The sequence below is a fragment of the Ruditapes philippinarum genome, unplaced genomic scaffold (assembly GCF_026571515.1).
Source record: "Ruditapes philippinarum isolate M1 unplaced genomic scaffold, ASM2657151v2 ctg878_1_1_1_1, whole genome shotgun sequence".
Taxonomy (NCBI): Eukaryota; Metazoa; Mollusca; class Bivalvia; order Venerida; family Veneridae; genus Ruditapes; species Ruditapes philippinarum.
The window spans coordinates 369,888-397,575 of NW_026856248.1; the positions used below are offsets into that span (position 1 = coordinate 369,888).

The 27,688-nt window shown below is 32.7% G+C and overlaps 2 protein-coding genes across 6 annotated transcripts in view; one reads left to right on the plus strand and one right to left on the minus strand.

The window, feature by feature from the left end:
* LOC132745946 (uncharacterized) overlaps positions 1-18,346 on the minus strand; it is a 266,554-nt gene extending 248,208 nt beyond the window's left edge. The window contains exon 1 of one of the 3 annotated variants that reach the window (XM_060734964.1): positions 18,117-18,346. In XM_060734964.1, coding sequence (XP_060590947.1) covers positions 18,117-18,177 — 61 coding nt within the window. In that variant the 5' untranslated portion in view covers positions 18,178-18,346. The remainder of the gene's footprint in view (positions 1-18,116) is intronic. The other 2 variants (XM_060734965.1, XM_060734966.1) reach the window with 2 other exon arrangements.
* A 155-nt stretch (positions 18,347-18,501) lies between these two features.
* Positions 18,502-26,290, plus strand: LOC132745949 (ubiquitin-ribosomal protein eL40 fusion protein). Of its 3 annotated transcripts, none has more exons than XM_060734972.1 (5): positions 18,502-18,520; positions 20,560-20,668; positions 20,952-21,038; positions 25,427-25,529; positions 26,121-26,290. In XM_060734972.1, the coding sequence occupies exons 2-5, from the start codon at positions 20,566-20,568 to the stop codon at positions 26,212-26,214; spliced, it is 387 nt and encodes a 128-aa protein (XP_060590955.1). In that variant the 5' UTR covers positions 18,502-18,520; positions 20,560-20,565; the 3' UTR covers positions 26,215-26,290. The 3 variants fall into 3 exon arrangements, with proteins under 3 accessions (XP_060590955.1, XP_060590956.1, XP_060590954.1); XM_060734973.1 differs by lacking the exon at positions 18,502-18,520 and adding an exon at positions 18,526-18,539; XM_060734971.1 differs by lacking the exon at positions 18,502-18,520 and adding an exon at positions 18,654-18,674.
* Positions 26,291-27,688: the final 1,398 nt, after the last annotated feature.

Below are 27,688 nucleotides of genomic sequence, written 5' to 3' on the forward strand. Positions count from 1 at the left end.
TTTTACTGTTTAGTAATCTCTAAAAGCTTGAAGACGCTTTTTCTTGGGGTAATTTCACCGTTTTAGTACTTTCTAAAAGCCTAAAGGTGTTGATTTCTTTAAGGTAATTTCACCGTTTTAGTACTTTCTAAAAGCCTAAAGGTGTTGATTTCTTTAAGGTAATTTCACTGTTTTAGTACTCTCTAAAAGCCTCAAGGTGTTGTTTTCTTTAAGGTAATTTCACCGTTTTAGTACTTTCTAAAAGCCTAAAGGTGTTGATTTCTTTAAGGTAATTTCACTGTTTTAGTACTCTCTAAAAGCCTCAAGGTGTTGTTTTCTTTAAGGTAATTTCACTGTTTTAGTACTCTCTAAAAGCCTCAAGGTGTTGTTTTCTTTAAGGTAATTTCACTGTTTTAGTACTCTCTAAAAGCCTCAAGGTGTTGTTTTCTTTAAGGTAATTTCACTGTTTTAGTAAAAGCCTCAAGGTGTTGTTTTCTTTAAAGTAATTTCACTGTTTAATACTCTCTAAAAACTCAATCTTTGGGGTAATTTCACTGTTGAACGAGTCTGGCACACAGGTTTGTATAAGGCTGGCCTGGCTCTATACTGGCAAGAAAGTCAGGTGGGTAAAGCCCATCACCTTTTTAGTTCGAGCAGATTAAAGATTTATCTCAGTAAAGCATTGCAAAATATATGCATGCTTCTGGTTGCTCTACATAAACTTTTCTCAAAACATTGAATTTTAAACTTTTCTTTAATTGTGTGCATATCAACAACCCTTTACTAGGAAGAAAAATAAAATCACCCAAAGACATTATGGCACTGCAATTTTACATTACACAATGTTCACAATGTTTTCTTGAATCCATACCTTTGAATTAACATTGGTTGTTTTTTGGGGTTTTTTTGGCAAATGCTATGTATTTAAAAGATATCAAATCACACTCTGAGGCAATTAATGGCACTGAAGGTAATGAATCAATAAATAACTTTGAATTAAAATAATTAGAAATTACTAAAAATTTGAATATCAAGTCACACAATTTAACAAATGTTTCATCTGAATTGAAATTCTTTGCATTTATTGTACTCATAAATTAAATTAGTATATAATATATCACAGACAACAGGAGTTAAATTTAACTTTTGTTGCTACTGTAACTGACATCACTATAATTAATGATATAAGGGATTCCACTGATGTTGTTGTTATGAATGGATAGGAAATATTGTTTTGAGACATATGTGATATTTGGGGGTTGGGAGGTCTGGACTTTAAAAACTTGTGTGGGAAACCTTTTTAGATCTATTTTTTTAGAATAAATAGGGGTTAAAAAACCAAAAATAGAAAATGTTTTTGCAAAGCCACTGGGGGGCCCCTGCATTTCAGCCCAAAAAATTTTAGATGGGGTTTTAATTTTAGGTTTTCCAAAATTTCGAAAAAAACATTTTTCATTTTTAAATTCAAAGCCCCCTTAAAAAATATTCAATGTTAAAAACCCGAAAACCCTTTTTTTTACAAAAATTCAAAAAGGAAATGAAACTTTTTTAGTGTTTAAACCCTTTGTAAATTTGGGATATTGGGAATTTTTAGCCCCAAAATAATGGGGTAAAATTTAAAATTTCCCCCCAAAAAATTGAAATCTGAAACTGAAAATTCAAATTTTTCCAACATTCAAGAGAGATAACTTTGTCCAAAATCATTGAACCATGACCAAATTCAAACTTAAATTGCTTATTCCTAAGATGCATCTATATGTCAAATTTGAGTTGAATATGATTGTACAACCACACAGAAACTAAAAATTGGCACAAAAGCGTACCAAATCAGCCACCAAGTCCTGAATCAAAGATGGACAATTTCCATTTTAGGTTATTGGTGAGGTTTAAAATTATACCACTTTCAGAACATAATGCATTGTGAGTGCACCCACGTGTAAGGATGGTTCTTCAGTACAAAGGATAGTTCTTCAGTACACACAATAGGTTAATTTGAAATTAATTGAAACAAAAAGAAGAAATGTGTACATTTTTTTTTTTTCTAATTCTTTCCGCATTTTGTAACAAATGTTAAATCTGAACCCTTTAATAACCAGCAGTACATGACAATTCAAGAAATAAACTGAGAAATTACCAATTAAATTCCAATATGTTTCATATTACCTTTTCATATTGAAATAGGAATAAAATAGAAGGAATTTTATAATCATTAAAGTATTAATGGAGTGGTTTCATAAATGTCATTTGATTATGACCAAAGCAATAATGAACAATTTATACCAAACCTTTTACAATTTCTGATACAATAACAATATGGTTTCTCAAATCATTTAATATCTTTTGAACTTTGTTCAAGGTCATTCATATTTAAATTTATGATATTAAAATCATGAACAAAAGCATAATGTGACTCAAAATGAAGATAACTGATTCTAAATATAGCTTCTCAAGGTTTCACAAGGTCTTCTTTTAAATCTGAAACAGTGGCCAAGATTTATGGCCCTTAAAGTTAAACTTTAAAGTTTGAAGCAAACATATTATGTACTTTATGACGGGTATTTCCCTCTTTTATTTTCACCAAAAATTTACCCATAAGAAAACCCTGAAAAAAACAACAATCCGAGCTTTAAATTTTAAAACTAGGCCCCTCAAATTTAACAAAAAAGTTTTTTTAAAAAAGATACTTGGACGAGGTAAAACTGCTTTTACTTGCATGGTGTCTTTCTGTATGCACATGTTTTTCTGGGATCTCAAATATCCGAGAAATTTAACAAGAAACTTTGTTTATGAAACTCCTTTAGATTCCTTTATAATTTGGACAGGTATATGTTTCTGAAAGATCTTTTAGAATATAATTCTAAAATTAGAATGGCCAATGAGATTCCCGGATTTCAGTTGCAATTTTAAAAGGACCAATAAAATTCTTGTAATATTCAGTTCTTCCTTGTGAATTTTACAGGAAGTCAAACCAATCTCAGACTTCCTCCATAAATGTTGGTTTTATAATTCAGGTTTTTCTTTCTCAATTCCACCGAGTGACCTAATTTTACCCTGCTGATGACCCATATTAAAACTTGACCTTGATGAAGATCAGAACAAAACTGTGATTTTAACTGTTGACGGATCTCATTTTATCTCAACACTGAGCTCTTAGGTGAGCTAAAAATATCAAAATAGCAAAGAATGCAATCCATACAGCTCTCTTAAAGTTTAATACTATTTCTTCATTCATTTCCTTAAGCAATTACTTAATCATTTTATGCCATAAAATTCAGAAAATAACAGTTCGATAATAAAGTACAATCTGTTTTTTTGATGAAGGATAATTCAATTTTTATGAGAAAATTTGTATGAAATCAACTATAAATTAAGGATAATTAAAGTACTAATGGGTTTTACAGACACCAGGTGTCCTAAATTACAATTGTTATAATGCAATTAATAGATTATGAAAAGAAATTTGTAATGGGAAATCGTATTTTAAGATAAAGTAAGATGCATTCTCTAACATAATTAATTAAGCTTAATTAATTAATTTTTGTCCAGAAAGTGGAACCTCATTTCTTAGCCAATAGCATTTTTATCCAATTTCCTTTTTGTTATTGATTTAGCTATTATTTGTTATTATTAAAGGTAACTTTGTAAAATCTTATACTCATAAATTGACTTCTGAGACCTTGACATTCTATAAATGTTTGATGTCTAAAATGTGCAAATGTTTACAAGCACTAATTTTTTCTAACCTTTAATTATATTAGACTTTAAAGATCTTTAAAAAATATATGCCTTGTTCTTAAACAAAAAGGTCCTAAACTGATTTAAGGCTCAAAGGAGACAAAACCAAAGAATAACTTTCTTCAGACATATTTTTTTTCACACATCAATAAGCAAAAGTTGCATTCTCTTAAATTACTAACATCTTTCATCAACCAAATGCCAGGTCAAAAGATTGATGCTATTGATTTCACTGAATGGGTTTTATTTTCTTGTTTTCTGTCACTCTTCAGTGAAATAAACATCAAAAACACATTTCCTATGTGCTCACTGTACTCAGTTCTTTCTCACCTTTTTGTTGTTGGCCTTGTAACTTTAAAAGATTCTGATCCTTTGAATTCTTGTCTGATTTCCACATCAGGATTTTCCTATAACAAGATTTTCTAAATATCACCTTGATATTAAATTATATATAGATTTTACATCAATTACGAGGCATGGTCTTTTCTTTTCATTAATGATTTAACTTTTTGGTCTGTCAGATTGAAACACCATTCAACTACATGTGCCATGGCTTAACCAAGAATTACCATGTAAATGTACATATACTCATAAACATATCTGTTCAATTAAATTTTCAAACAATATACACTTTTTGTAATGAAACTGTACAGTGCCAGCTTTTTCTTTCAATTTGTTAACTATGCAACAGATTAGATGCTAGTATGAACTTCTTAAAATAATATTGGCCACAGTACATGCATATTATTGTCCTAGCGGGCTGTTTTCAAGTGGGCTTCTGACCTAGAGGACTATTGTCCTAGTAAGCTGTTGTCCTAGTTGGTTGTGTCCAGTAGCCTAGTCCTTTAAGTTGAAACTTATCCTAGTGGGCTATCATCCTAATTGGTTTCTGTCCTAGTGTACTATGACCTAGCTGACTATTATCCTTATATCGGTTATTATCCTAGTGGACTAATGTCTTTATAAGCTGCATGTGTCCTAGTGGGTTACTGTCCTATTTGCTACTGTCCTACACTTAAGTTGGAAAGCTTAATCTAATCTGAAATGCAGTACAGAAAATGGGAAAATTCGGAAAGTATTTCTTGTTCCTTTTAAATACACCGAAATTTGCAATACAAATTCATCTGACAACATAGTTTATTGTACAAGTATAAAACAAAGTAAAACTCATTCACTGCAAAATGTATCGACTTTACATTACAAAAACATATATGCTGCAAGAGTTTAAATAGTTTATTCTGCATGTATACAACAAAGTCATTAATCATGAAGTAAAATGGTCTATGTTAATTGTACTGATTAGCAGTACATCATAGATGCAATGAAAATTTATGAGAATGCCTGAATGTCAACTTCTTTAAATTGTTTCACAAATTACCGGTCGTTAACTAAGCTATTGTAGTTATGTCGTAAGCTATGGGAGTAAATAACCAATCATTATCAATATTTGATCTTTGCAATTAAATTATTTGTGTTCAAATACCATTAAATCTTACAAAAAAACAAAACAAAACAACACTACTACATTAAGTGGATTTTGTACAATTAGTTTTGTCTATAATTGCTCTACTTTAGCAAAAATAATTAGGTGTATAATTTAGGTTTTTAAAACTTAATCTATCAAAGTATCTAACAATACAGATGTTATATCTGAATAAATTAAATCTAATTATGTACAAGTTTGTTTGTTTTATTCAATTAACAATACAAGTTTTTAATTTTTTATATTTCAAATAACAAAATGAAATAAAGAAATTAAATAATTAAAAACCAAATAACCACTTTACTTCTAAATTGAAAGTAAAAATTTGAAAAACTTTACCCCCACTGCCAAAAAAATTTTATTTGAAGGAAAAGGTTTTAAAGCAAAAACGGGATTGGGAAGAAAATTTTTTTTTAAAATTTTAACAGTAAATTGTCCCTCAGGCCAAATCCCTGGATTTCCCTTTTTGTCATTTAGCTAAAACCTTCGGATAACATTAATTCCAAAGGGTGCAATGGGGTAGGGCGAATTAGGTTAATTAAAGTCGTGAGGCTTATTCATTTTTATTGACTGAAATATTTCACCCTTTATTGACATTTTCTGTACCTTGCTCTGGCCCGGTCCTTGTAAATGAAGGCAAGTACTGGTAAACTATTGAAAAAGGGTGCCCAGGAATGATCAGTTGCTAAATCAATGTGCTCTGGCAAAAATTTAAATGACTTTTTTCTGTATCTTAGGGGAAACAACCAACCCCCCATACCCCCAAACTTTTTTCAGGTCTTCATTTTATAAAGCTAAAACTTACCCGAATTCTACCCCGAGATGACTATCACCAGGGCTTACTCAATCAAAACTCCAATTATGAGACAGAACCTAAAAAATTCAAATAAATCCTGGGCCTGAATTTTTAAAAAAGTCGATGTAATTTTCTTGACCCTTTTTTTCATAAATCTTACAATCTGAACCTTTCTAAATCAATCACACACAACCTGACAGAGCTCTACTAAATCAATAGGCAGGCTGTAAAGCTCAATCGGTTAGAGCATGAGACTTGTAATCTCGACAAATTGGGTTCATTAGTCCTGAGCTGGCCAACTAAAATTACTAATAAGTCTTTCAGATTTTAAATTCAGGTCACGTGTATGAGTGCTTGAACACTTGGCATGCTAAAGAACCAGAAGCTTCTTGAATTGGGGCATCTTCCTGTATCTGTATTTGCATATCCCCCAAAATCAAAATCTTTAAATCTTCTGGGGACTTGCCCATTGGGCAACCGCCCGCGAGTATAAATAAATCAAAACAAACCAACACACTAATTTAAATACCACAAGTCAGATAAAATATGATAGCCCACCGATAGCAAAATCCCTACCACACCGATCACAGAGCTGCTAACAACCCAAGTTCTACCAGATCAAAGTAATAGCTTGACCTCTTAGCTCAAACTTACAATCTAAGCTGTTCCACATTCATCTTACAGCTCAATCACCACTTAAGCTTAACCAGATCTTCAGCTTAAAACTTAATCTCACCAGCTCACAAACTGAGCTATAACTTAAATCAGATAATAGAGCTATTGACAGTTGATGAATACTACAATTTTTACTTCCCTTGAAAAAAGTGGCAATCATTTTAGGGGTCAATATTCTACAGAATATAATTGACAAAATATGAAAAATAACAATTAATATAAACAGCTCATTTAGGTTATAAATATGAAGGAAACATTATCATAGCACTAAAATATAAAAGTTTTATCAGTTTTCATGAAGATGATAGAATTATTAGAGATCTTTTTATTTTATCTTAGGCATATGATATATTGCGAATGACCCTCAAAATGGGGTCAGGGGAGGTAATAATTAATATGTGAATTATTAAAACTAATGCACCAAAATCAATGTACTTCAAAGTACCAATGTAAAGGAAGGCTTTTTCCAAATTTTGGAAACATTCATTTGTACTTGTTATTACAGTCTGATAAACTTATTTTTTTCACATTTCACATGCACAAATTTGTTTTTTTTGTATAAACAGCATAGAAGAAATTGATAACTTTCTATACACTTTTGAAAAAAAACTAGAAAACTAGGAGTTGTGTTCACAAAATTTCTACATAGTATATAATGAAAAAATCAACAAAGGGCCATAATTCTGTTAAATTTGGTTGCAGCAAAAATTCCTTCCTTTACTGCCATCTACACATTAAGGTTGTTCATCCCTGTAAGTTTAAGCAAAATCTGCCATCCAGTTTAAGAGGAGTTGCATTCACAAAATTTCTAAATAGTATATAGTGAAAAAATCAACAAAGGGCCATAATTCTGTAAAATTTGGTTGCAGCAAAAATTCCTTCCTTTACTGCCATCTACACCTTAAGGTTGTTAATCCTTGGAAGTTTAAGCAAAATCTGCCATCCAGTTTAAAAGGAGTTGCATTCACAAAATTTCTACATAGTATATAGTGAAAAAATCAACAAAGGGCCATAATTCTGTAAAATTTGGTCGCAGCGAAAATTCCTTCCTTTACTACCATCTACACCTTAAGGTTGTTCATCCCTTTAAGTTTAAGCAAAATCTGCCATCCGGTTTAAGAGGAGTTGCATTCACAAAATTTCTACATAGTATATAGTGAAAAAATCAAAAAGGGCTATAATTCTGTTAAATTTGGTCGCAGCAAAAATTCCTTCCTTTACTGCTATCTACACATTAAGGTTGTTCATCCCTGTAAGTTTAAGCAAAATCTGCCATTCGGTTTAAGAGGAGTTGTGTTTACAAAATTTCTACATAGTATCTAGTGAAAAAATCAACAAAGGGCCATAATTCTGTAAAATTTGGTCGCAGCGAAAATTTCTTCCTTTACTACCATCTACACATTAAGGTTGTTCATCCCTGTAAGTTTAAGCAAAATCTGCCATCCGGTTTAAGAGGAGTTGCGTTCACAAGATTTCGGGACGGACGGACTGACGGACAGACGGACGGACGGACGGACAAGTGCAACGCTATATGCTCCCACATTGTGGGGGCATAAAAATTGATCTGTCTTAAAGCATTGATCTATATAGTTCCACATAATACCGTAGATATTGTATAGTTATTGAGCCTATGCAATCACCTTCAAAGCAAGAACACTTAGTCTACACAAATGCAATTGCCAATCAAAGCTACTGGTGTATACATGTATAATTAAAAGTCAACAAATAGAACAGTTACTGTAAAAACTATTCAATCATGTATGAAATCTCACAAAACTTTGCAGGAAACTGAATAACTTGTTAAGTGTCACAATGTACTTTTATAGACATTAAAAATTCATTTAATACTATACAGTATTACCTAATACACATAACAAAGCGCTAAAAAAGTCTGGTTAACTCTTAAGTGATTTATAAAAAGGACAAATTCAAAATTTTATGTCTAAAAAAAAAAAGAAAATAGGTTTGAATATTCGAAGACCATTGAAGATAGCTTAGATAATAGCCACTTATTGAATTACTCGAGACACTTCGGTAGAAATTGTCTCATCACAAAACTAATTATTGTAAGCCTGTACTGAAAACTCTACTATATTTATTCATCTTAATTTGATTTCATAGGACACATTAATGTCTTACCTTAACGGAGAGAGAGAGAAAAAATCTGGATCATCGGTATCATTGAAAGGCTGTCAAACTGTTCCCTTGCTTACGTCAAATTATGCTAACTCTTGTAAGTAAATAGGATTTTCATACTAGCTTTAGTGGTAGTTTCCAAACATTAAAATGTCAATTAGAAATCAAAATTAATCTTGTATGACAAACAGTCATAGCGCTGACAAATACAAAAAAGGCAAAACTTTAAAATGTTCTATTCTGTTAATACTGATGAATCACTGGAACAAAATTTACAAAATTAAAACTTTAGGAAAATCCATAGGAAAAATGAGAAATGCATTATTTATATTTATATTATATTGGTAAGTTGTGACAATCAAAGAAATATTTTACATGTGAATTATGCAAAATTTGACTGAATTTACTATTTTTTACATCACTAAAACCTTCCCACTATCAAAGATATAAGGACTAATTTTCCGATATTTTGAAACATTTACAAGATTCTTTATGTTGATTGGATTAATGCCTTTACAATATTTTGACTATTTAAAACTTTCTTAAATATTCACACAAAAATTAGAGTGAATATAGCTCCCTTAGATGCAATAGCCAACTTGCAGGATCTTATTAAATAAACCCCGGTTATTCGACAAACCGCTTTTAAATTCGAATACCCGGCAATTATCCGAAGTAGATCGGCGGTCCCGTTTTTATCTCTATAATAAAACAATATAAATACGAAAGCGTATTAATTCGAAATGCATTATCCAATACCTCCTATTTTTTTCGAAGTAAAATTTCGGTCCCGATTATACAATTATGAAAGAATTTCACACCTATTATTCGAAGCCAGCCTAATTATTATTCGAAGCCAGACTAATTGGCGCAGAAATCCACGCGCTGAACCAGTCGACTTGTGAAAATATCGCACAGTCCATGCGTGTAATTAGACAAATCATGATAATAACTCTTTTCAACTTTAATTACCGATGAAAAGCTATGCACCGTGTCCGATTTTGTTGAACATGGACAGCAATAATTTTTATACAATCCGTATATGTGAATTTGTCAAAAACATGCAAAACATTTTTTTCACTTAATTGCCAAACGCTACATGAGAGCCTTAATTAAAACACCTGAGTTTAGCTGTAAATACCGTAGTGACGAACACGGCCATTATCAAGGCTTTGCGCGAAAACGTAAACGATACATAAATGTAAAATAAATGAAGTATTTATGTCTTTCAAATGTTCAATACAATAATTTTTACGCATCTTTTCTTAAATATTTATTTTTCTCAATTGATTACAGGAAGAAAGTGTGTTGTAAACGGTAGTTTTGCGATGATTGGTCAAAGTGGAGTAGTTTTCGTCTATCACAATAATTCGATTTCGATTATTCGAACCCATCGATTATTCGAAGTAAATATTCAGTCCCAGGCACTTCGAATAAACGGGGTTGGACTGTACTTTTAACCTGAATTTTGCAAGAATTAAGTAACTTTACTTCAATATTAAAATTATGCCCTTAATTGCCTTGTTCATGCAGAGAAAAACATTGGAGAAACATTTCAGTTATTGCTATTTTCTTTAAGTTAAAAATATCACCAAAGAATATCATCTATTGCTTTAATTGGAGATTATCTAAGGCTTTAACTGGAAATTATGTATGGCTTTAATTGGAGATTACAATTAATATTCCAGTGTTATCAATCCATGCAATATTTATCATGCAAGTGCATATAACTTTATAAACCTGCCAACAACTGGCTGCTAAGTATTGATTCCCTACGTTAATTGCTGTATAATAATTATTGTTCATTGATTGTAGGCATGGAAGCAGTGAGAAAAATACCAGCAAAGTCTTCCAAAGATGGAGTGATATTACACCACCCCAATTAACAACATTATCAGCTCCAATAAATCAGACCAGTAGGTTTTGTTTGATGATTTATCTGCAGTCGTTGAGACACAATGGCAAATTTTAATCAAATGTTCAATAATTCAATATTTGTCTAAGAAGTGCAAAATTTGCAGTATGTCTAGAAACATAGGAAAGATTTCTTACAATCTACAACTATCATATGGTTCTAATACGTCTCTTCTTTTGTACAACATTAGACTGGAAACAAAGTTTGAATATCATACTGAATAAGAATTTGAGGAATTTTCCCAGACAATACTGAAGAACTTCTATACTGATTTGAAATTTGATTTCTTGTGGAATCTACTCCGTTTCATGGGTGCATGTTTCCTTCATATGATATATCATGATACAGGGCTTTTTATTGAATGATAACATGCAAACCTATTTTCCATTTAACCCTATTACCATGCTGAATTATTTGTAATAGACTCACTTGAACAGGCAATTTTATTTTGGCTACAGTATAACCTCCACAGAGCAGCATAATTCTATCAAGTGGCTGGTTTGATTTGGCTCTTCTTGGAAGAGTATTGGCAAGTTAGAAGACCTCTAAAAAGAAGGCCAATCAAACTTCGGCAGTCACTTCAAAATGGCATCCTGTCAGACTCTTTCGACCTTAATAATAATTGACTATTTGCTTGATCTGAGATGAAATATTTATTTTCTCAATCAGAAGAAAGTAAAAACGCAAAAAACTGCAGTAATAAAATGTTCTTCTTTAATCACAAATCCTTGATCACATGACTTTTACCTCTTCTATCCGGTGGAATAGATAGAAAAGTTTTTCTGAAAATCAAGCAGTATGGAAGAGCTCTTCTAATTCTTGTAGTTCTTTTGTTTTCCTAATGGAACTGGTCAAAAGATTTTGGCTGCTTAGGCTAGCTCCTAAGAACTGTTGCTCTAGAGAATGTTAACTTTGGAAATGTTTTAATCGCTCTACTCTCTACAGAATAAGGCTCTGCTGAGGTTATACTGTTTTTTAAGAGTTTGGCATTATAATGTCAAAATACAGAGGACTTGGGGAATTGCCCTAAGGTAGAGGACTTTGGCATCATTTTGAAGAAAATAGGGAATTTGTCCTACAACAAAATAACTCAAATTGTAAAGAACTACATATTCTATTTTGACTTTTTTTAAGGATTTTTTTTTTCAAAAATACGGGAAATATATATATATTAATTGGAGAGGGAAAACGGCTGAATTTCTGCCCCAAAAATCATAAAATGAGGACCCTCAGTATAGTTAAAAAAAAATGAGACAAGCAACAGAGCCCGGACACACTACTAATGGTGGCATTATGTCAGGCAACTTAAAACAAAGTTAAGTATTTGTAAAATGTGAAAGGAATTAAAGTGGCATTAGCCACAAGAAGCTAATAACCTTATCATTGCTCATTTCTTATATAATTGTTCAATTTAAACTTGCTTGATGTTAAAGGTCAATTGATTGATGGTAAAAATTTCTTTTTTGCATTACCGGCACTGGTGTAAGCTACAAAAGATGCTGGAGCGGTTTTTTTTTTCTAACAATTTTATCCTGCATTATGTTCTCCTACATGTCAAACAAAATTGAGTCCCCTTGAAGAAATCTGCATAATCTTTTATTTGCCATGTAATTTTGTCTGGAGAAAAGCACAGATTATGCTGTAAAAAACTTAAAAGAAGCCATATAATCATAATGTTTTTGAATCATATGCAACACTTCAACATGCATGTCAATTTTCATAAAATTTGCCGCAGAGAATTCCAGCATTTTAATAATCTGCACGACAGGTTCCAGTAAAAATTATCAATTTGTTAACTACTTATAATGTTGACAATCTAAGGGCTTCTAGGTGACATTTTGAACTTAGTTAACCATAAAACACTGTACATTTATTATTCAGTACACATGCAGCATTATGGCCCCATGCACAATATCAACACAAGTCAAGTTTCATACAATTCCCACTGGCACTGTAGTTCTTAGTGTAGTTGTCCTGACAAAGACTGTAAAAAGTTTGTAAGACAAGGCTTCATTCGTTAATAATTGATAAGTAAGGAAGATCAAATAACCAAAGCTTCTTAGTCAAAGACAAACGAATGTACCAGTTTCACCTTCACAATGTTATGTAAAAAAAAAAAAATTGACAAATTTTAAAGTGTTTTTCATGTGTATGTGTGTGCGTCTGTTTGTATCTGATTTTATTTATAAACATTTTCTGCAAGAATCTGTCTGATTCCCCCACTTAAATCACTTGTAATACTGTGACAAGTACTCAATTTTAATGAAAAAAGTTTAACTAAAACATCAATTTTTAAAATTTCTGTTTTTATAATCTTCGGGATTTTAATACCATAGAAGTAGTTTACAAACTCCTGGGAGAGTGAGTTCAGGAGGGGAGGGGTAGAGGCTACCACTGTGGTCATGTGTTTCAGACTGTTAACTGAATTAATTAATACTTGCCCAAACCTTTCCCAGTCAGGAACTTGGCAAATGTAGGTTTTTTATCTAATCACTGGGTAAAAGAAAACCTTTTACTAATGCAACACTTTTCACAATCATTCTGTCACCCTTAATATTGACATACCGTAAAATTCCTATTAAATGCCCCCGGGGGCTAAACATTTTCCAAAAGGGGGGCTATTATTACAACACATTTTTTCCTAAATCCAAAAATCATTGAAAATACATTTAGTGTTAACAAGACTTCGTGTTGGTAATAACATTAAAATGTGTTAAGATTTTAAAGTTCATGTGATACATTTTTGTGTTTACTATGAAATAAAATGGTTTCTGAAGGATTTGAATAAAATTATGGATTTATTCAAGAGTTCACCACTGATGAGCAGATATTTTTCCATATCAAATAGCCTGGGGGGCTTTTATTAGGGGAGGGGCGTTTATTAGGAATTTTATGGTAATCTGCAAACGTTGGGAAAAGCCATCATTTCTCAGGTTAGGGGCATCAAATATCCATGTCACCTGAGGTCATGCTGTAAAAGTAATAGAGAGCAAGATAACTGTAAACCAAATAAAAGAACACCAGGAGATTCATTCAAAAACTATTAGGGATCTTGACCCTCTCAACAACAGAACAACATTACAAAAGGTTTGGCCTCTTGTTTCCAATCCTGAGTCTGTCTACTGAAAATGACTTTTATGTTTTACCACAGTGCACAGAAATGTGCACATGGGTCATCCTCTACCAGTATTGTTAACTTTTGAAAATCTGTGACTTGATATCCACAATATTACCTACAGAAAACCAGCTTCTCATTCCTATAATGTAACACAAATGTATCTCAACAGAAAACAATCGTACATAAGATCAATTAGTACTGCTTTAAATTCTTTGATTTCCATTACTTACTTGCTACACTATCTACTTTTTTGCATTAAAGTGGGGAATAATTTCTCAATCCCACCCAAACCATTCTGTAGGTAGCAGGTGCACATCTCATTATATTCCACTTTGATACTCGGATTTTCTCTCTTAGCCAGATGCTAGCAGTTTTAGCAGCAACAAGTGCTCTATCTATTCATGTATATGTAACAATGATTATGTGTTCACAAAAAAAAATAATGTCAAGATGCCTTGTTGCAGGAACGTTTTGCAAAGGTAATTCATTAAATTCTGACTTCAGAATATTTTTTTCCACCACATTTTTGTCAAACATTTATGATTATAAGGAGCTTATGAACATAATTTTCCTTCTAAATCTTACAAATCTTACATTTACTGACAGCGAGTAACCTGCTAGAAAACATTGACCCCTTAACTCAAACAGGTATTTTATTTCATGAAAGAGTAATTTCATTTCATGAAAAAGAAGGGTTGGGCATTCATCAAATCCAATTTTGAAACATAATAAAAGAATTATTCTTAGTGAATAGTGTGTTATAAATGAATATATTTAACTTTTTTTACTATAAGTAAAGACATTTATTTTTTTAATTATTTTTTTTGCATTTGGACATATTTGTGAAATGTTGAAAACGTATTTTCCTTTTAAAAGAAGCTAAATTTTCAACACTCATGTTGGTACATGTTGGTCATCATATCAATATTATACAATTTTTAGCAAAACAATTATTTGAAACACATTTAACAAAAAAACATGTGAATTAAAAAAAAAACAATTCCAAATCAAATACTTAAATTGCCCTTACGCATCAATGCATTATTTATCTGTACAATGTATAGCAAATAACATATTTCAAGTTTATGTTAATGGCACCTTTCTTAAACAATAAAGCTTCTAATCTATTATTAAATGGGAAAGTCTTTTGTTAATTGAATATCTGCCCTTTTATAAAAGTCAGTATAAACATATTTTGATGGATTGGTATACTGGGTATATACCTGTACATTGCATGTGCAACCTAATGCATGTGAATCACACAATTATGAGCATCCCTAATCAAGGGTATTTATTCAATATTGATGTAAATTGGATTTCATTCATTCTTAATTAGAATGCGCACTGTTCTTTGAATATGCACTGTTCTTAAATTAAATAGTTTTAATGGAAACTGGTTTTCATCATTTCCATAGAATTAAATTGATATTTTATTATCTAAATATTATTTTTTAAAAATTGGAATATATTATAACTTAAACACTTAAAATAACTATCAAAAATTTTACTAATTAATAAGCAAGCCTACGGTATGTTTGCCAAATTATAGCTTGTAAAATTAACTTTATGATATGGTAACTAATCATATAATTATTCAAAATTAAGTGTTTTGCATGACAATTTTTTTGTAACCAAAATGCATTTTGTGTCTAATATACAAGAAAGGGTAACTAGAAAATTAAATTGTAGTTTAGTTTAATCAATAGTCATGTACAACAAAAGATGTCAATGGCAACACAAAAGCAAAATTAAATATTCATATTGACGAGCTACCTTAATGCAAAATTAAAATTATCTCCCTTGCATTGCTATTTAATTTGCTGCCAATTGATAATATAAAATAATCCATCCATGAAAGGTTATTAATTTACTGCTTCTAACCAATAAATTAATAACCCTTCAAATTAATTCTTCTTCTCATTAAAAATAATTTCTGTTTATCAGGCAATGTAAATTCCTTTGAGACCAGTTTCAGGAAATATAAAAGTATTGTTATGAAATTTGAAACTAATCTTTTACTAGAAGAGTATTCTTTTAGGATGGTAAATCTGGACAATATTTCTAAGCTGGTTAAAATGTTTATGTTAACTTTTACTCATTTTTGTTGTAAAACAATTGAGTCATTAACAGTCCAGAATATTGGCACAGCTCAGTTATTTTTAGATTATGAGCATACCTCATTCCAAATTTGGAAAGGTCGCGCAGACAAAGGTCGCGTGACACTTAAGGTCGCGCCATAGGAAAGGTCGCGCAGAATCAGCTTTCCCAGGCATGCTAGTTCCAAATATGGAGAGGTCGCGCTAATAAGAGGTCGCGCAGACTAAAAGTACAAGGTTTAAGTTATTTTTAGCCCTTCAGCATCTCAATTGTTGTTAACAAAGCATAATTTGGTCATATCAGATTTTATGAATGGGATTCCTTCCTGCTTTATCTATGTACAGGTTACTTGGTTCAAATGTTGAGCTGTATGTTGTAAAGCTGGAGAGATTATATTTCTGTTGTTTAATGAATTATCAGTCAGTATTATAAGTTTTATAGAAATGTCAATCAGTTAGTAAATGTATTGGTCTTATAAGCCATATATAGTACATATATCTTTATTACTGCAAGTATATTTTGCACTATTAAGATGCATTATTGGACAGATAATTATTATCCTATTGAGTGTTCAAACATGTAAATTTATATAACTATTATGTATTTTTGTACTAATGTTTGTATTGTACAACAGTCTGTATACCTGAACCAGTTGCAGGCCATTTTGAACATTGTTAAGGCATTGTCAGCATTTTAAAAGGTCGCGCAACATTTCAGGTCGCGCAATGAGTTGTGTGCAAAACTGGAGAGGTCGCGCAATAAGACGGTCGCGCAACAGTCTACTTTTGCACACCACCCTAGCTGCGCAAACAGAAGGGTATATAAGCTGGGAACTTTCGAGTTTTTGAGGAGTTTTGGAGTGAGTTGGAGTTGGTTGAGTTTGAGTTAGTATTATAATTGCAGAAATGTATTTGTTGAAGTTGTTAAGGATTTTACTTTGGTTTTGACTGTTGATAGAGAATAAAATGATGCATTATTTTGATTTACTGCAATAAATATAATCCTGCTTTCACTTGGACTTGACTTGTTCATTTTACCAGCATAGAGAAATGGTTTACTTTTAAGCGAAAAAAGTGAATAAACAAAGTTTTTCACAAAAGTGAAAAGATTTCGTAACAGTATGAATGTGTAATATATATAGACTCTTATAGCCCTTTTTATTAGGCCTGTTTTAAATCAGAATCTGCTAAAGGCATTCTCATCAAGAATTGGCTGAAATTTTCAAAGAGGTTAAAAACTGGTAAATCAATCATTTCCTACAATCTGTTGGAAACAAAAAAAGACAAAAAGAAAACACATCCAATATAACACTGTCTAATCAAAAAACATAATTTTTCTCTAAAGCCCGATCTTACTGAAGAGCAAGATCTCCCTAATAGCTTAGTAGGTTTGGGTAGATTGCAATAAATCCATGCTTCCAAATCAACCTCTGTAACAGTGGATTTATACTGCCAGGCTTTTTAAAATTCTTAGAGGAGTCTTCACAATTTTTTTTAAATAAAACAACAGCACATGTTATATCAGTGAGTCCATACAATCTATATATAAATCAATAACAAAAAGTCTATATTAATCAATTATTAATAATGAACAATAACATAGGGTCAAATGTACAAGTTTTATTTTGTGCATATGAACACAACTGAAAATTACAATGAATATATTTAGGGAAGCCCCTGTTGCTTTTGAGGGATGCTTTTAGTCACTGACATTGTCAAAATAACTATTTTACACCATGTCCTCTTACAAACATGATGCAATTAACAGTGTGTCATATAAACAATATCACCTTTATTTGATTTAATCAACATTTACAAGTACATGTATGTACACATGTTTTAGATGTTAAATCCCTACTATGGCAGGCAATGACAGTGAAAACAGCTTTTTACTATACTAAGGTATACTATGATACTTTGTGCATTATAACAAAAAATTACGAACATTGATATTTTTTCAGAGCAAAAAAAAACTTGTAATTGGATGCACAAGAAATAGTGCAATAATTGTTAAATCTAAAAGATGTTGGTAAAGAAATAAAATATTGTGGAGATGGGTGGAGACTATTTAAGTAATTATTTTATTGTGTTAAATTGTTGAAATGCTGTGAACGCGAAAAAAAGGGACATAACGCAAACTTTTGTACCCAATATATTAGCTACAATATGTAAAAAATACCTACCTGCAATAGAGCGTCTGTTTTTTGAAAACCCCAACCCCTTCCATGATTCCCGACAAATCATGACATCTGAAGCAATGAAATTCTCGTAAAAAGATAATCCATTTGAAGTTTACACTTCAATTAATGATTGTTTTCCTGTCAAAACAAAAACATGCTGTCAATTTACAGACGAACTTTATTGAACAAGGTGCGCGACAAGTTCTTGCGTAAAGTTATCCAATCAAATGAATAGCGGTAAACATTAAACGAATCGTTAGCCAATGAAACAATGGGTCATTAAAAGTCATTTGCAAAGTTTGAGTTGAGAGTTCAAAGTTCAAACTGGCGCGTTAAATCTCTCACACGCCGTCTATCGGCTTCTTTGCTTTCTTGAATGTAAACCCTGTATCTTTCTTTCTAACCAGGTAAAATGGCTGCGCCCATGTCGCATTTTAACACAATATCATTTCTTTAATTTTGTTGATAATACACTTGTAAATAAACTAGATTTTGTTAGGATTCCTCAATATGTATTGATATTTTATATTTTAACTATTGAACAGAGTTAACAGAATGACAGTATTCTTTTATATCACGAAACGTGTTCTGCGGAAAATCTATTTCGATTTTAGCCACATTGGAAATTTGTTGGATACAGTATTTTTGTGTATTTTAACAAAAAAGACATCTGATTATGTACAATTTAAAAATGGCAATTGTTGTTTATATCTGACAAAATAGAAACACGTTTCTTCTGGTTCAAAATGATGGTCGTGTTGCATATCGTCCAGAAATTGATATAGTAGCCGGATTGCTTCTAAGATCGGACACTTTGTTTAAATGGTGCTTGTATTGATACGACCGTAACGTATTTAAATTAATTATATTTAAGACCAGTTTATATTTTATCTCTTATTAAATCTTTTGTAACAATGAATAAATATCCCGACATTTTTTTGTGTATTTATCGAATATCTCTTGAGTGTATACTGCCAACCCGTCTCGCAAGTGTTATAGGAAGGAATAGTGCATGTTGGATGTGTTAGTGAAAGGTGTGAGAGAAAGTAAAAACTTGAACATCAGGGCAGTGAGAGACATTGAAAACTTAGTCAATGTTAAAATGTTTTTATTAGTAAAACTTTGAGTAAAAGAAAGATAAGAAGTAAAAACCAGGGTTTCCATTAATGGAAGTTTGGGAGTTATTTACTGCCTGATTTTGGCTTGTGACTTCCAAAATCTAATACTCTTCCTTCTTTACCTATATAATGTGACTTCCAATATAAGAGATTTTGTAGTGTCTGACTTCCAAATTTTGGAACTTAGTGGAAGCCCTGAAAAACACAATTCAACTAAATACTGATCTTAACCATCACCTGTCTGAATTGGTCAAGATCAGACAGGGTGATAATGTTCATGGGAAGCTAGTTCCTGAGTGTGATACAGTGGGGGGAAAAACGAGAATTTATGGTAGTAACTTGTGTTTTCCTAAGAGAGAGGGGTTGCATATGTCTAGTAATCCTAGATGGGAGTTTTTATGTGGGTAGGAAGGCTAGTGGCTAGTAAGGCTCCCACGTTTACAATATTTGTAAAGGTTTACACGATTGTTAAGAACCGAAACAATACCGTTTAAAATGTGGTACTTCTATGTACTATACTACACCATGTATTCGAGTCGCCAAATGATGAATTACTTTCTATTTTTAATACATGTAAAAATAAATAATGTTCAGGGCTCATCCCTATTGTGTCCGCATACATTTTCTGCATTGTATCCCTATTTCTCTCTTATGAAAGATCAAAGAAAATTAAACTTTACAAAAATGTCACAAGCGATTATTGCACGGCAATGCTGTGTGGAAGGTTGTAAACACCCATTTTCCATTTTTGACTTTGGAATAAACCAATTAGAATTGATAAAATCCAAGATTACAGGCAATGATTAAGATATTTTGTAAGACCATATGATCATTGCGATTAAACGGTAAAAAATATATAAACGAATCCGTGGGGGCCTTAGTGGCTAGTAGATTATGGTAAATTTTGAAAAAGATAATTAACATCTGGAGAGAAAGTGATCCCTCAGAAGTATTAAAGACAGCAAAATTAATACTTAAAATTGCAGACTGATGACTGATCGAGTCTTTGAGGGATAATGAAAAAGTGCCTCAAGTCTTATCTGCAATGCTCTCGAGAGAAAACGCCAGTATTTGTATCTATTATAAAAAAGAATAGAGAAAAAAATATGCATCTTATTACCAGTAATATAAATATGGGCCAAGTTGACTGTCAAGTTAATTTTAGATTCACATTTAAGGTTGTAATAGGTTTTAGGACAGTCACCTTAAAGATAAATTAAATTGTAGAGCATTTAAACTTGGATCATGAATGGACAGTGCTTAGATAATACAGAACATTTTATTTATAACAAATTTTAATTCATATTTGTTTTTGTTGCATTTTACAGGTCAAGATGCAGATCTTTGTGAAGACATTGACTGGTAAAACCATCACTTTGGAGGTGGAGCCCTCTGACTCCATTGAAAATGTGAAAGCTAAAATCCAAGACAAAGAAGGTACATATTCTAAAAATAATTTATGAATTACTTTATAATTCAGAATTAAAGTTCTAAACAATCGAACTATGTTTGAATGGAATAGTGACGAGTCTTATTTGTAAAATGGATCCGTTAAACAGACCCATCCCAATTGAAAATTAAAAATATTTGCCCACCTATTATTTGTGTCCCCACTATGGGGGGGGGGGGGGCATTTAGATTTATGTACTGTTTGTGGCAATAGATTTAATGTTGTATTGTACTTTAGAATGTAATGTCATGTATTGTAAAATTATTTCAGGCATTCCACCAGATCAGCAGAGATTGATTTTTGCTGGTAAACAGTTGGAAGATGGTCGTACTCTTTCAGATTACAATATTCAAAAAGGTATTGACTATTGGTATTAACTAATTATTGATTCATAAAATTCAGACTAAATTTATTCAAAACATGAAATTGTTTTATAACCTGTAAAAAGGTTCTTTAAATTAAATTAGTTAATGATTTCCAATGCATTTTTGATAGAAACTCCAGCTTTGCAGATTATGAAAGAGAATGTTCTTGTTGAAATATCTTCAAAGGCTTGTTAAAATTACAAGATCACTTTAACTTTTTGTAATGTTTTAACATGTTATGAGCTATAAGGTCAGTAGGGAGTTTTGATGCTTTGGAATGAACCATTAAGTCCTAAGGCCAGAGTGGTAAATTTCTTCGTGTCAAAATGACAAGCTTTAAATAGGGGATGTACACCTCTCAGAACAATGTTATTTTGATTCAAACACGATCACTTCAGAAAAATAAGGGAGATCACCATAGCTATTTTTCATGTGGAGGTTGCTATTTTTAAAATTTGGCTGTTCTATAAAGCACCCACTTTTGTTTAGGTAAAATACAAAGGATATAATTATAATAAGACAATAACTGTTTCATTATAAGATTAGTACATCTCTCTATTCTTCTATTATTGTTTCATCAATTTATCAACAAGTTAAACTTGTAAATTATACTATAGGGTTTATAACGGTGCTCAATAAACCCATCTTAAGTCATTCCCGAACCTTTAATGAGTAAAACGTGTGCTATGGATGACATCATTCAGCTGATTATAAATGGTGTCAAATCTTTATAATACATAAAAAGTAAAATAAAATAAAAAAAATAAAATAAAAACATGAAAAAGATAAGAATTCAATACCTCCCACATTAGTGAGATTTTATTTGAGCATAGGCATAATGGGAACAGAAAACATTAATACATTGCTTTATTAATAGCATTGTATTGTTTATGTATAAAAAGAACCGCCAAGTAATGCATAAAGTCGATAAAATGCTATTAAGTGGCAGATATACACCAGCTATTTTGTTGTATGTATACTGAAACAAAAAAGAAACTTTCTCCAAGTTTGAATGTAGATATGTTAGTACAGTTTTTCAATCCTTTTGAAACTCGATTTTTACGTTGAATAAACATATCGGGCTTATATACAGGGATTAGCTGACCGATTTTGCAAACAAAAGGAGTTTTACAAGCTTCTACATATATATAAGTGTGTACATCTAAGTGGTACCCTTGAACAACTGGCACATACTTTGCGAAAGTTACTTTTTTGTTTCAGTATATATATTGCCAAAAATCATGAGTCATGCTAGTAGTGATTATTATGCCCCCATTTTGAAAAAAGGGGGTATATTGCTTTGCACTTGTCGGTCCGTCGGTCCGTAGACCAAATGGTTTCCGAGTGATAACTAAAGAACCCTTAGGCCTAGGAACTTCAAACTTGGTATGGTGATTGGTCATGACCAGTAGATGACCCCTATTGATTTTGGGGTCAAGGGGTCAAAGGTCAGGGTCACATTGACCTTGAAAGCAAAAACGGTTTCCGATCAATAACTAAAGAACCTTAAGGCCTAGGAACTTCAAACTTGGTATGGTGATTGGTCATGACCAGTAGATGACCCCTATTGATTTTGGGGTCAAGGGGTCAAAGGTCAAGGTCACATTGACCTTGAAAGCAAAAAACGGTTTCCGATCAATAACTAAAGAACCTTAAGGCCTAGGAACTTCAAACTTGGTATGGTGATTGGTCATGACCAGTAGATGACCCCTATTGATTTTGGGGTCAAGGGGTCAAAGGTCAAGGTCACATTGACCTTGAAAGCAAAAACGGTTTCCGATCAATAACTAAAGAACCTTAAGGCCTAGGAACTTCAAACTTGGTATGGTGATTGGTCATGACCAGTAGATGACCCCTATTGATTTTGGGGTCAAAGGTCAAGGTCACATTGACCTTGAAAGCAAAAACGGTTTCCGATCAATAACTAAAGAACCTTAAGGCCTAGGAACTTCAAACTTGGTATGGTGATTGGTCATGACCAGTAGATGACCCCTATTGATTTTGGGGTCAAGGGGTCAAAGGTCAAGGTCACATTGACCTTGAAAGCAAAAACGGTTTCCGATCAATAACTAAAGAACCTTAAGGCCTAGGAACTTCAAACTTGGTATGGTGATTGGTCATGACCAGTTGATGACCCCTATTGATTTTGGGGTCAAGGGTCAAAGGTCAAGGTCACATTGACCTTAAAAGCAAAAACGGTTTTCCGATCAATAACTAAAGAACCTTAAGGCCTAGGAACTTCAACTTGGTATGGTGATTGGTCATGATCAGTAGATGACCCCTATTGTTTTTGGGGTCAAGGGGTCAAAGGTCAAGGTCACATTGACCTTGTAGGTAAAAACGGTTAGTGATCAATACCTAAAGAACCTTAAGGCTTAGGAACATCAAACTTTGGTATGGTGATTGGTCATGATCAGTAGATGACCCCTATTAATTTTGGGTCAAGGGGTCAAAGGTCAAGGTCACATTGACCTTGTAGGTAAAAACGGTTTCCGATCAATAACTAAAGAACCTTAAGGCCTAGGAACTTCAAACTTGGTATGGTGATTGGTCATGATCAGTAGATGACCCCTATTGATTTTGGGGTCAAGGGGTCAAAGGTCAAGGTCACATTGACCTTTTAATTAAAAACGGTTTCTGATCAATAACAAAAGAACCCTTAGGCCTAGGAACTTCAAACTTGGTATGGTGATTGGTCATGATCAGTAGATGACCCTATTGATTTTTGGGGTCAAGGGGTCAAAGGTCAAGGTCACATTGACCTTGTAGGTAAAAAACGGTTTCCGATCAATAACTAAAGAACCTTAAGGCCTAGGAACTTCAAACTTGGTATGGTGATTGGTCATGATCAGTAGATGACCCGTATAGATTTTGGGGTCAAGGGGTCAAAGGTCAAGGTCACATTGACCTTTTAATTAAAAACGGTTTTCTGATCAATAACAAAAGAACCCTTAGGCCTAGGAACTTCAAACTTGGTATGGTGATTGGTTATGACCAATCAGATGACCCCTATTGATTTTGGCGTTAAGGGGTCAAAGGTCAAGGTCACATTGACCTTGTAGGTAAAAACGGTTTCCGATCAATAATGAAAGAACCCTTAGGCCTAGGGACTTCAAACTTGAGATGGTGATTGGTCATGATCAGTAGATGACCCCTATTGATTTTGGGGTCTAGGGGTCAAAGGTCAAGGTCACATTGACCTCTTAGGTAAAAACGGTTTCCGATCAATAACTAAAGAACCCTTAGGCCTAGGAACTTCAAACTTGGTATGGTGATTGGTCATGACCAGCAGATGACCCCTATTGATTTTGGGGTTAAGGGTTAAAGGGCAAGGTTACATTGACCTTGTACGTAAAAATGCTTTCCGATCAATAACTTAAGAACCCTTATGCTTAGGAACTTCAAACTTGGTATGGTGATTGGTCATGACCAGCAGATGACCTATTGATTTTGGGGTCAAGGGGTCAAAGGTCAAGGTCACATTGACCTTGTAGGTAAAAACGGTTTCCGATCAATTAACTAAAAAATGCTTAGGCCTAGGAACTTCAAACTTTGTGTGATGATTGGTCATGACCAGCAGATGACCCCTATTGAGTTTTAGGTGAAGGGGTCAAAGGTCAAGGTCACATTGACCTTTTAAGTAAAAACGGTTTCTGATCAATAATTCAAGAACGCTTAGGCCTAGGAACTTCAAACTTGGTATGGTGATTTGTCATGACCAGCAGATTACTCCTATTGATTTTGGGATCAAGGGGTCAAAGGTCAAGGTCACAATGACCTTGTAAGTAAAAACGGTTTCTGATCAATAACTAAAGAACGCTTCGGCCTAGAAACTTCAAACTTGGCATGGTGATTGGTCATGACCAGCAGATGACCCCTATTGATTTTGGGGTCAAAGGTCAAGGTCACATTGACCTTGTATGTTAAAACGGTTTCCGATCAATAATAAGAGAACCCTTAGGCCTAAGAACTTCAAACTTGGCATGGTGATTGGTCATGACCAGCAGATGACCCCTATTGATTTTGGGGTCAATGGGTCAAAGGTCAAGGTCACATTGACCTTGTAGGTAAAAACGGTTTCTGATCAATTTACTAAAAACGCCTAGCCTAGGAACTTCAAACTTTGTTTGATGATTGGTCGTGACCAGCAGATGACCCCTATTGAGTTTTGGGTCAAGGGTCAAAGGTCAAGGTCATGACCAGTAGATACTTTATAACCCTTATTAATTGTTTGATCACTGGGTCAGAAGTCATGCATAATAACCTTATCACATGACTAATTGGCTGCTGATAGGGGGCATACATGTTTTACAAACATATCTTGTTTTAATTTTAAATTAATCAACAATTGAAGAGTTATATATACTGTATGTTTTCCAGAATCCACTCTCCATCTTGTACTCAGACTGCGTGGTGGTATCATTGAGCCCAGTTTGAGACAGCTCGCTTCAAAGTACAACTGTGAAAAAATGATTTGCCGAAAGTAAGTGTTCTAAAAGGTGTAATTTAATTAAGAACTTTATAGAAGTTGAAAATGCATTGACAAGTACATGTATATTAGAAACTTTTTTTTTTCCTTCATTGATTGGAAGCAAACTTGAGAAAGATCTTACTAAGCTTTAATCTTTCATTACTTCATTTGAAATGACAGTTTTGTTGAAACTTTGACTAAATGTTAATTTTAAATGATAATTTTTAGCTTGTATGCGTCCGAGAAAGTCTTAACTGTTATGAATTGATTGCTGTGTCTTTGATGTAGCCTATTGTTCAAACATATAAAAAGTTATCCACTTGAAATACTTGCTTATCATGACAAGGTGCTGTTGTTAGATAACAGGCATAATTCTGAAACCAATAATTTGGGTGTTCTGCCCCTTTTTAACTAAGAATTTTTAAGAGACCATTAAAATCACATACAATGTTCTTTTTCTTGATAAGAAAACTTATATAAATATATTTTGTGTGTAAAATGTGCTAAATCAGTTTGTATTTTAATTGGATTTAATTTTCTACCTATATACATGTATTTTAACCTGAAAAATTGTATCAAATTGTACATTGAAAATGATTACAGGTGCTATGCACGTCTCCACCCTCGTGCCACAAACTGCAGGAAGAGGAAATGTGGACACACCAATAACTTGAGACCAAAGAAGAAGCTGAAGTAGATGTGTTTCTTGGTCTACCTTCTGTGACTTACATTGTTAACTATTCTGTCACAATAAAGTGAAGGTTACAAAGAAAGCAATTGTCTTCTTTTTGTAATTTCAAATTTCTCATGTGAGGAAGCTTACTTTGCAGTTTGGTAGTTCTAGCAAGGTGCCTGAAGTTAAGCTTAAGTAACTCAACCAATTCAAGAGCTATTTGTTGCTGTATGAATAATATGGCTCTTTGTCCATGACCTTGAAATTCACTTGTAAGAAGATTTTTAGTCCCCTACCTGTTTACCGGAGGGGACTTTAGGTTTACCCTCCGTCCATCTGTCTGTCAGTCCGTCCGTCCACAAAACTGGATCCCGCGATAACTTGAAAAGTACTGAAAATATTATGAAACTTGATATATGGATAGATGGCAGTATGGAGATTATGCACATCTTTTTCTTTTCTTCCTATGTTGAAAATTCTGGTTGCTATGGCTTAAAATATGGCAAATTTTACACATAAACTGGATCCAGTAATAACGCAAAAAGTACTGGAAATATTTTTATAAAACTTTAAATATGGGTAGATGGCAGTCTGGAGATTATGCACGTCTTTTCTTTTCTTCCTATGTTGAAAATTCTGGTTGCTATGGCAACAAATAGACTGAAAATATGGCAAATTTTACACATAAACTGGATCCTGTGTTAACGCAAAAAGTAATAGAAATATTTTTATGAAACTTGACATTTGGGTAGATGGCAGTCTTGAGATTATGCATGTCTTATCTGTTCTCCCTATTTTGAAAAAATATTGGTTGCCTTGGCAACAAATAGGCTTAAAACATGGCAAATATAACATTAATTGTGATTAGTCAAAAAGCTGAATTTTTTTTATGAAATTGCATCTTTAATTCAAGAGTTATCTCCTCTTTAAGAATTTTACTTTTAAAAATGTTATATTTTGGTAACAGGGATGTTTCAAGTATTAACTTTAGAGTGTCCTTCAGTCCGTCTGTCTGTCTGTTCATAAAAACTGTTTCCTGTGATCACTTTTAAAGAACTTTTCTAACAAATTTACTTAAAATATAGAAAAATTGAAACACTAGTGAATGGCCAATGGCCCTTCAGAATGTTGATGGGGTTTCTAACCAGTAGGGGACTTATGGATTGCTTGCAATACTATGATAATTGCTTGTTGATAATGCTTACTTAGCTGCCTGTGGTTAAATATTAAGCACACAAAAACAGGATGTTCTACAATTTTGCTGGAATAGTGTTTTGGACTTGCGTTCACGTGAAAATGAATGCATACTGTTGCCATTTTATTTGTCCTCAAATTTTGTAGGTAATACATCTTTGCCTAGCAACCACTAAGCTGAGTTTATATGGTATAGGTACCTGATTGATCCAAATCAAGTTCCTGGTGTCTCACTGCAGGGTTCAACAGAAAATAAACAAGTATAGTGTAAATAAAGTACAAAGTTAGTTGATTATATTTTTCC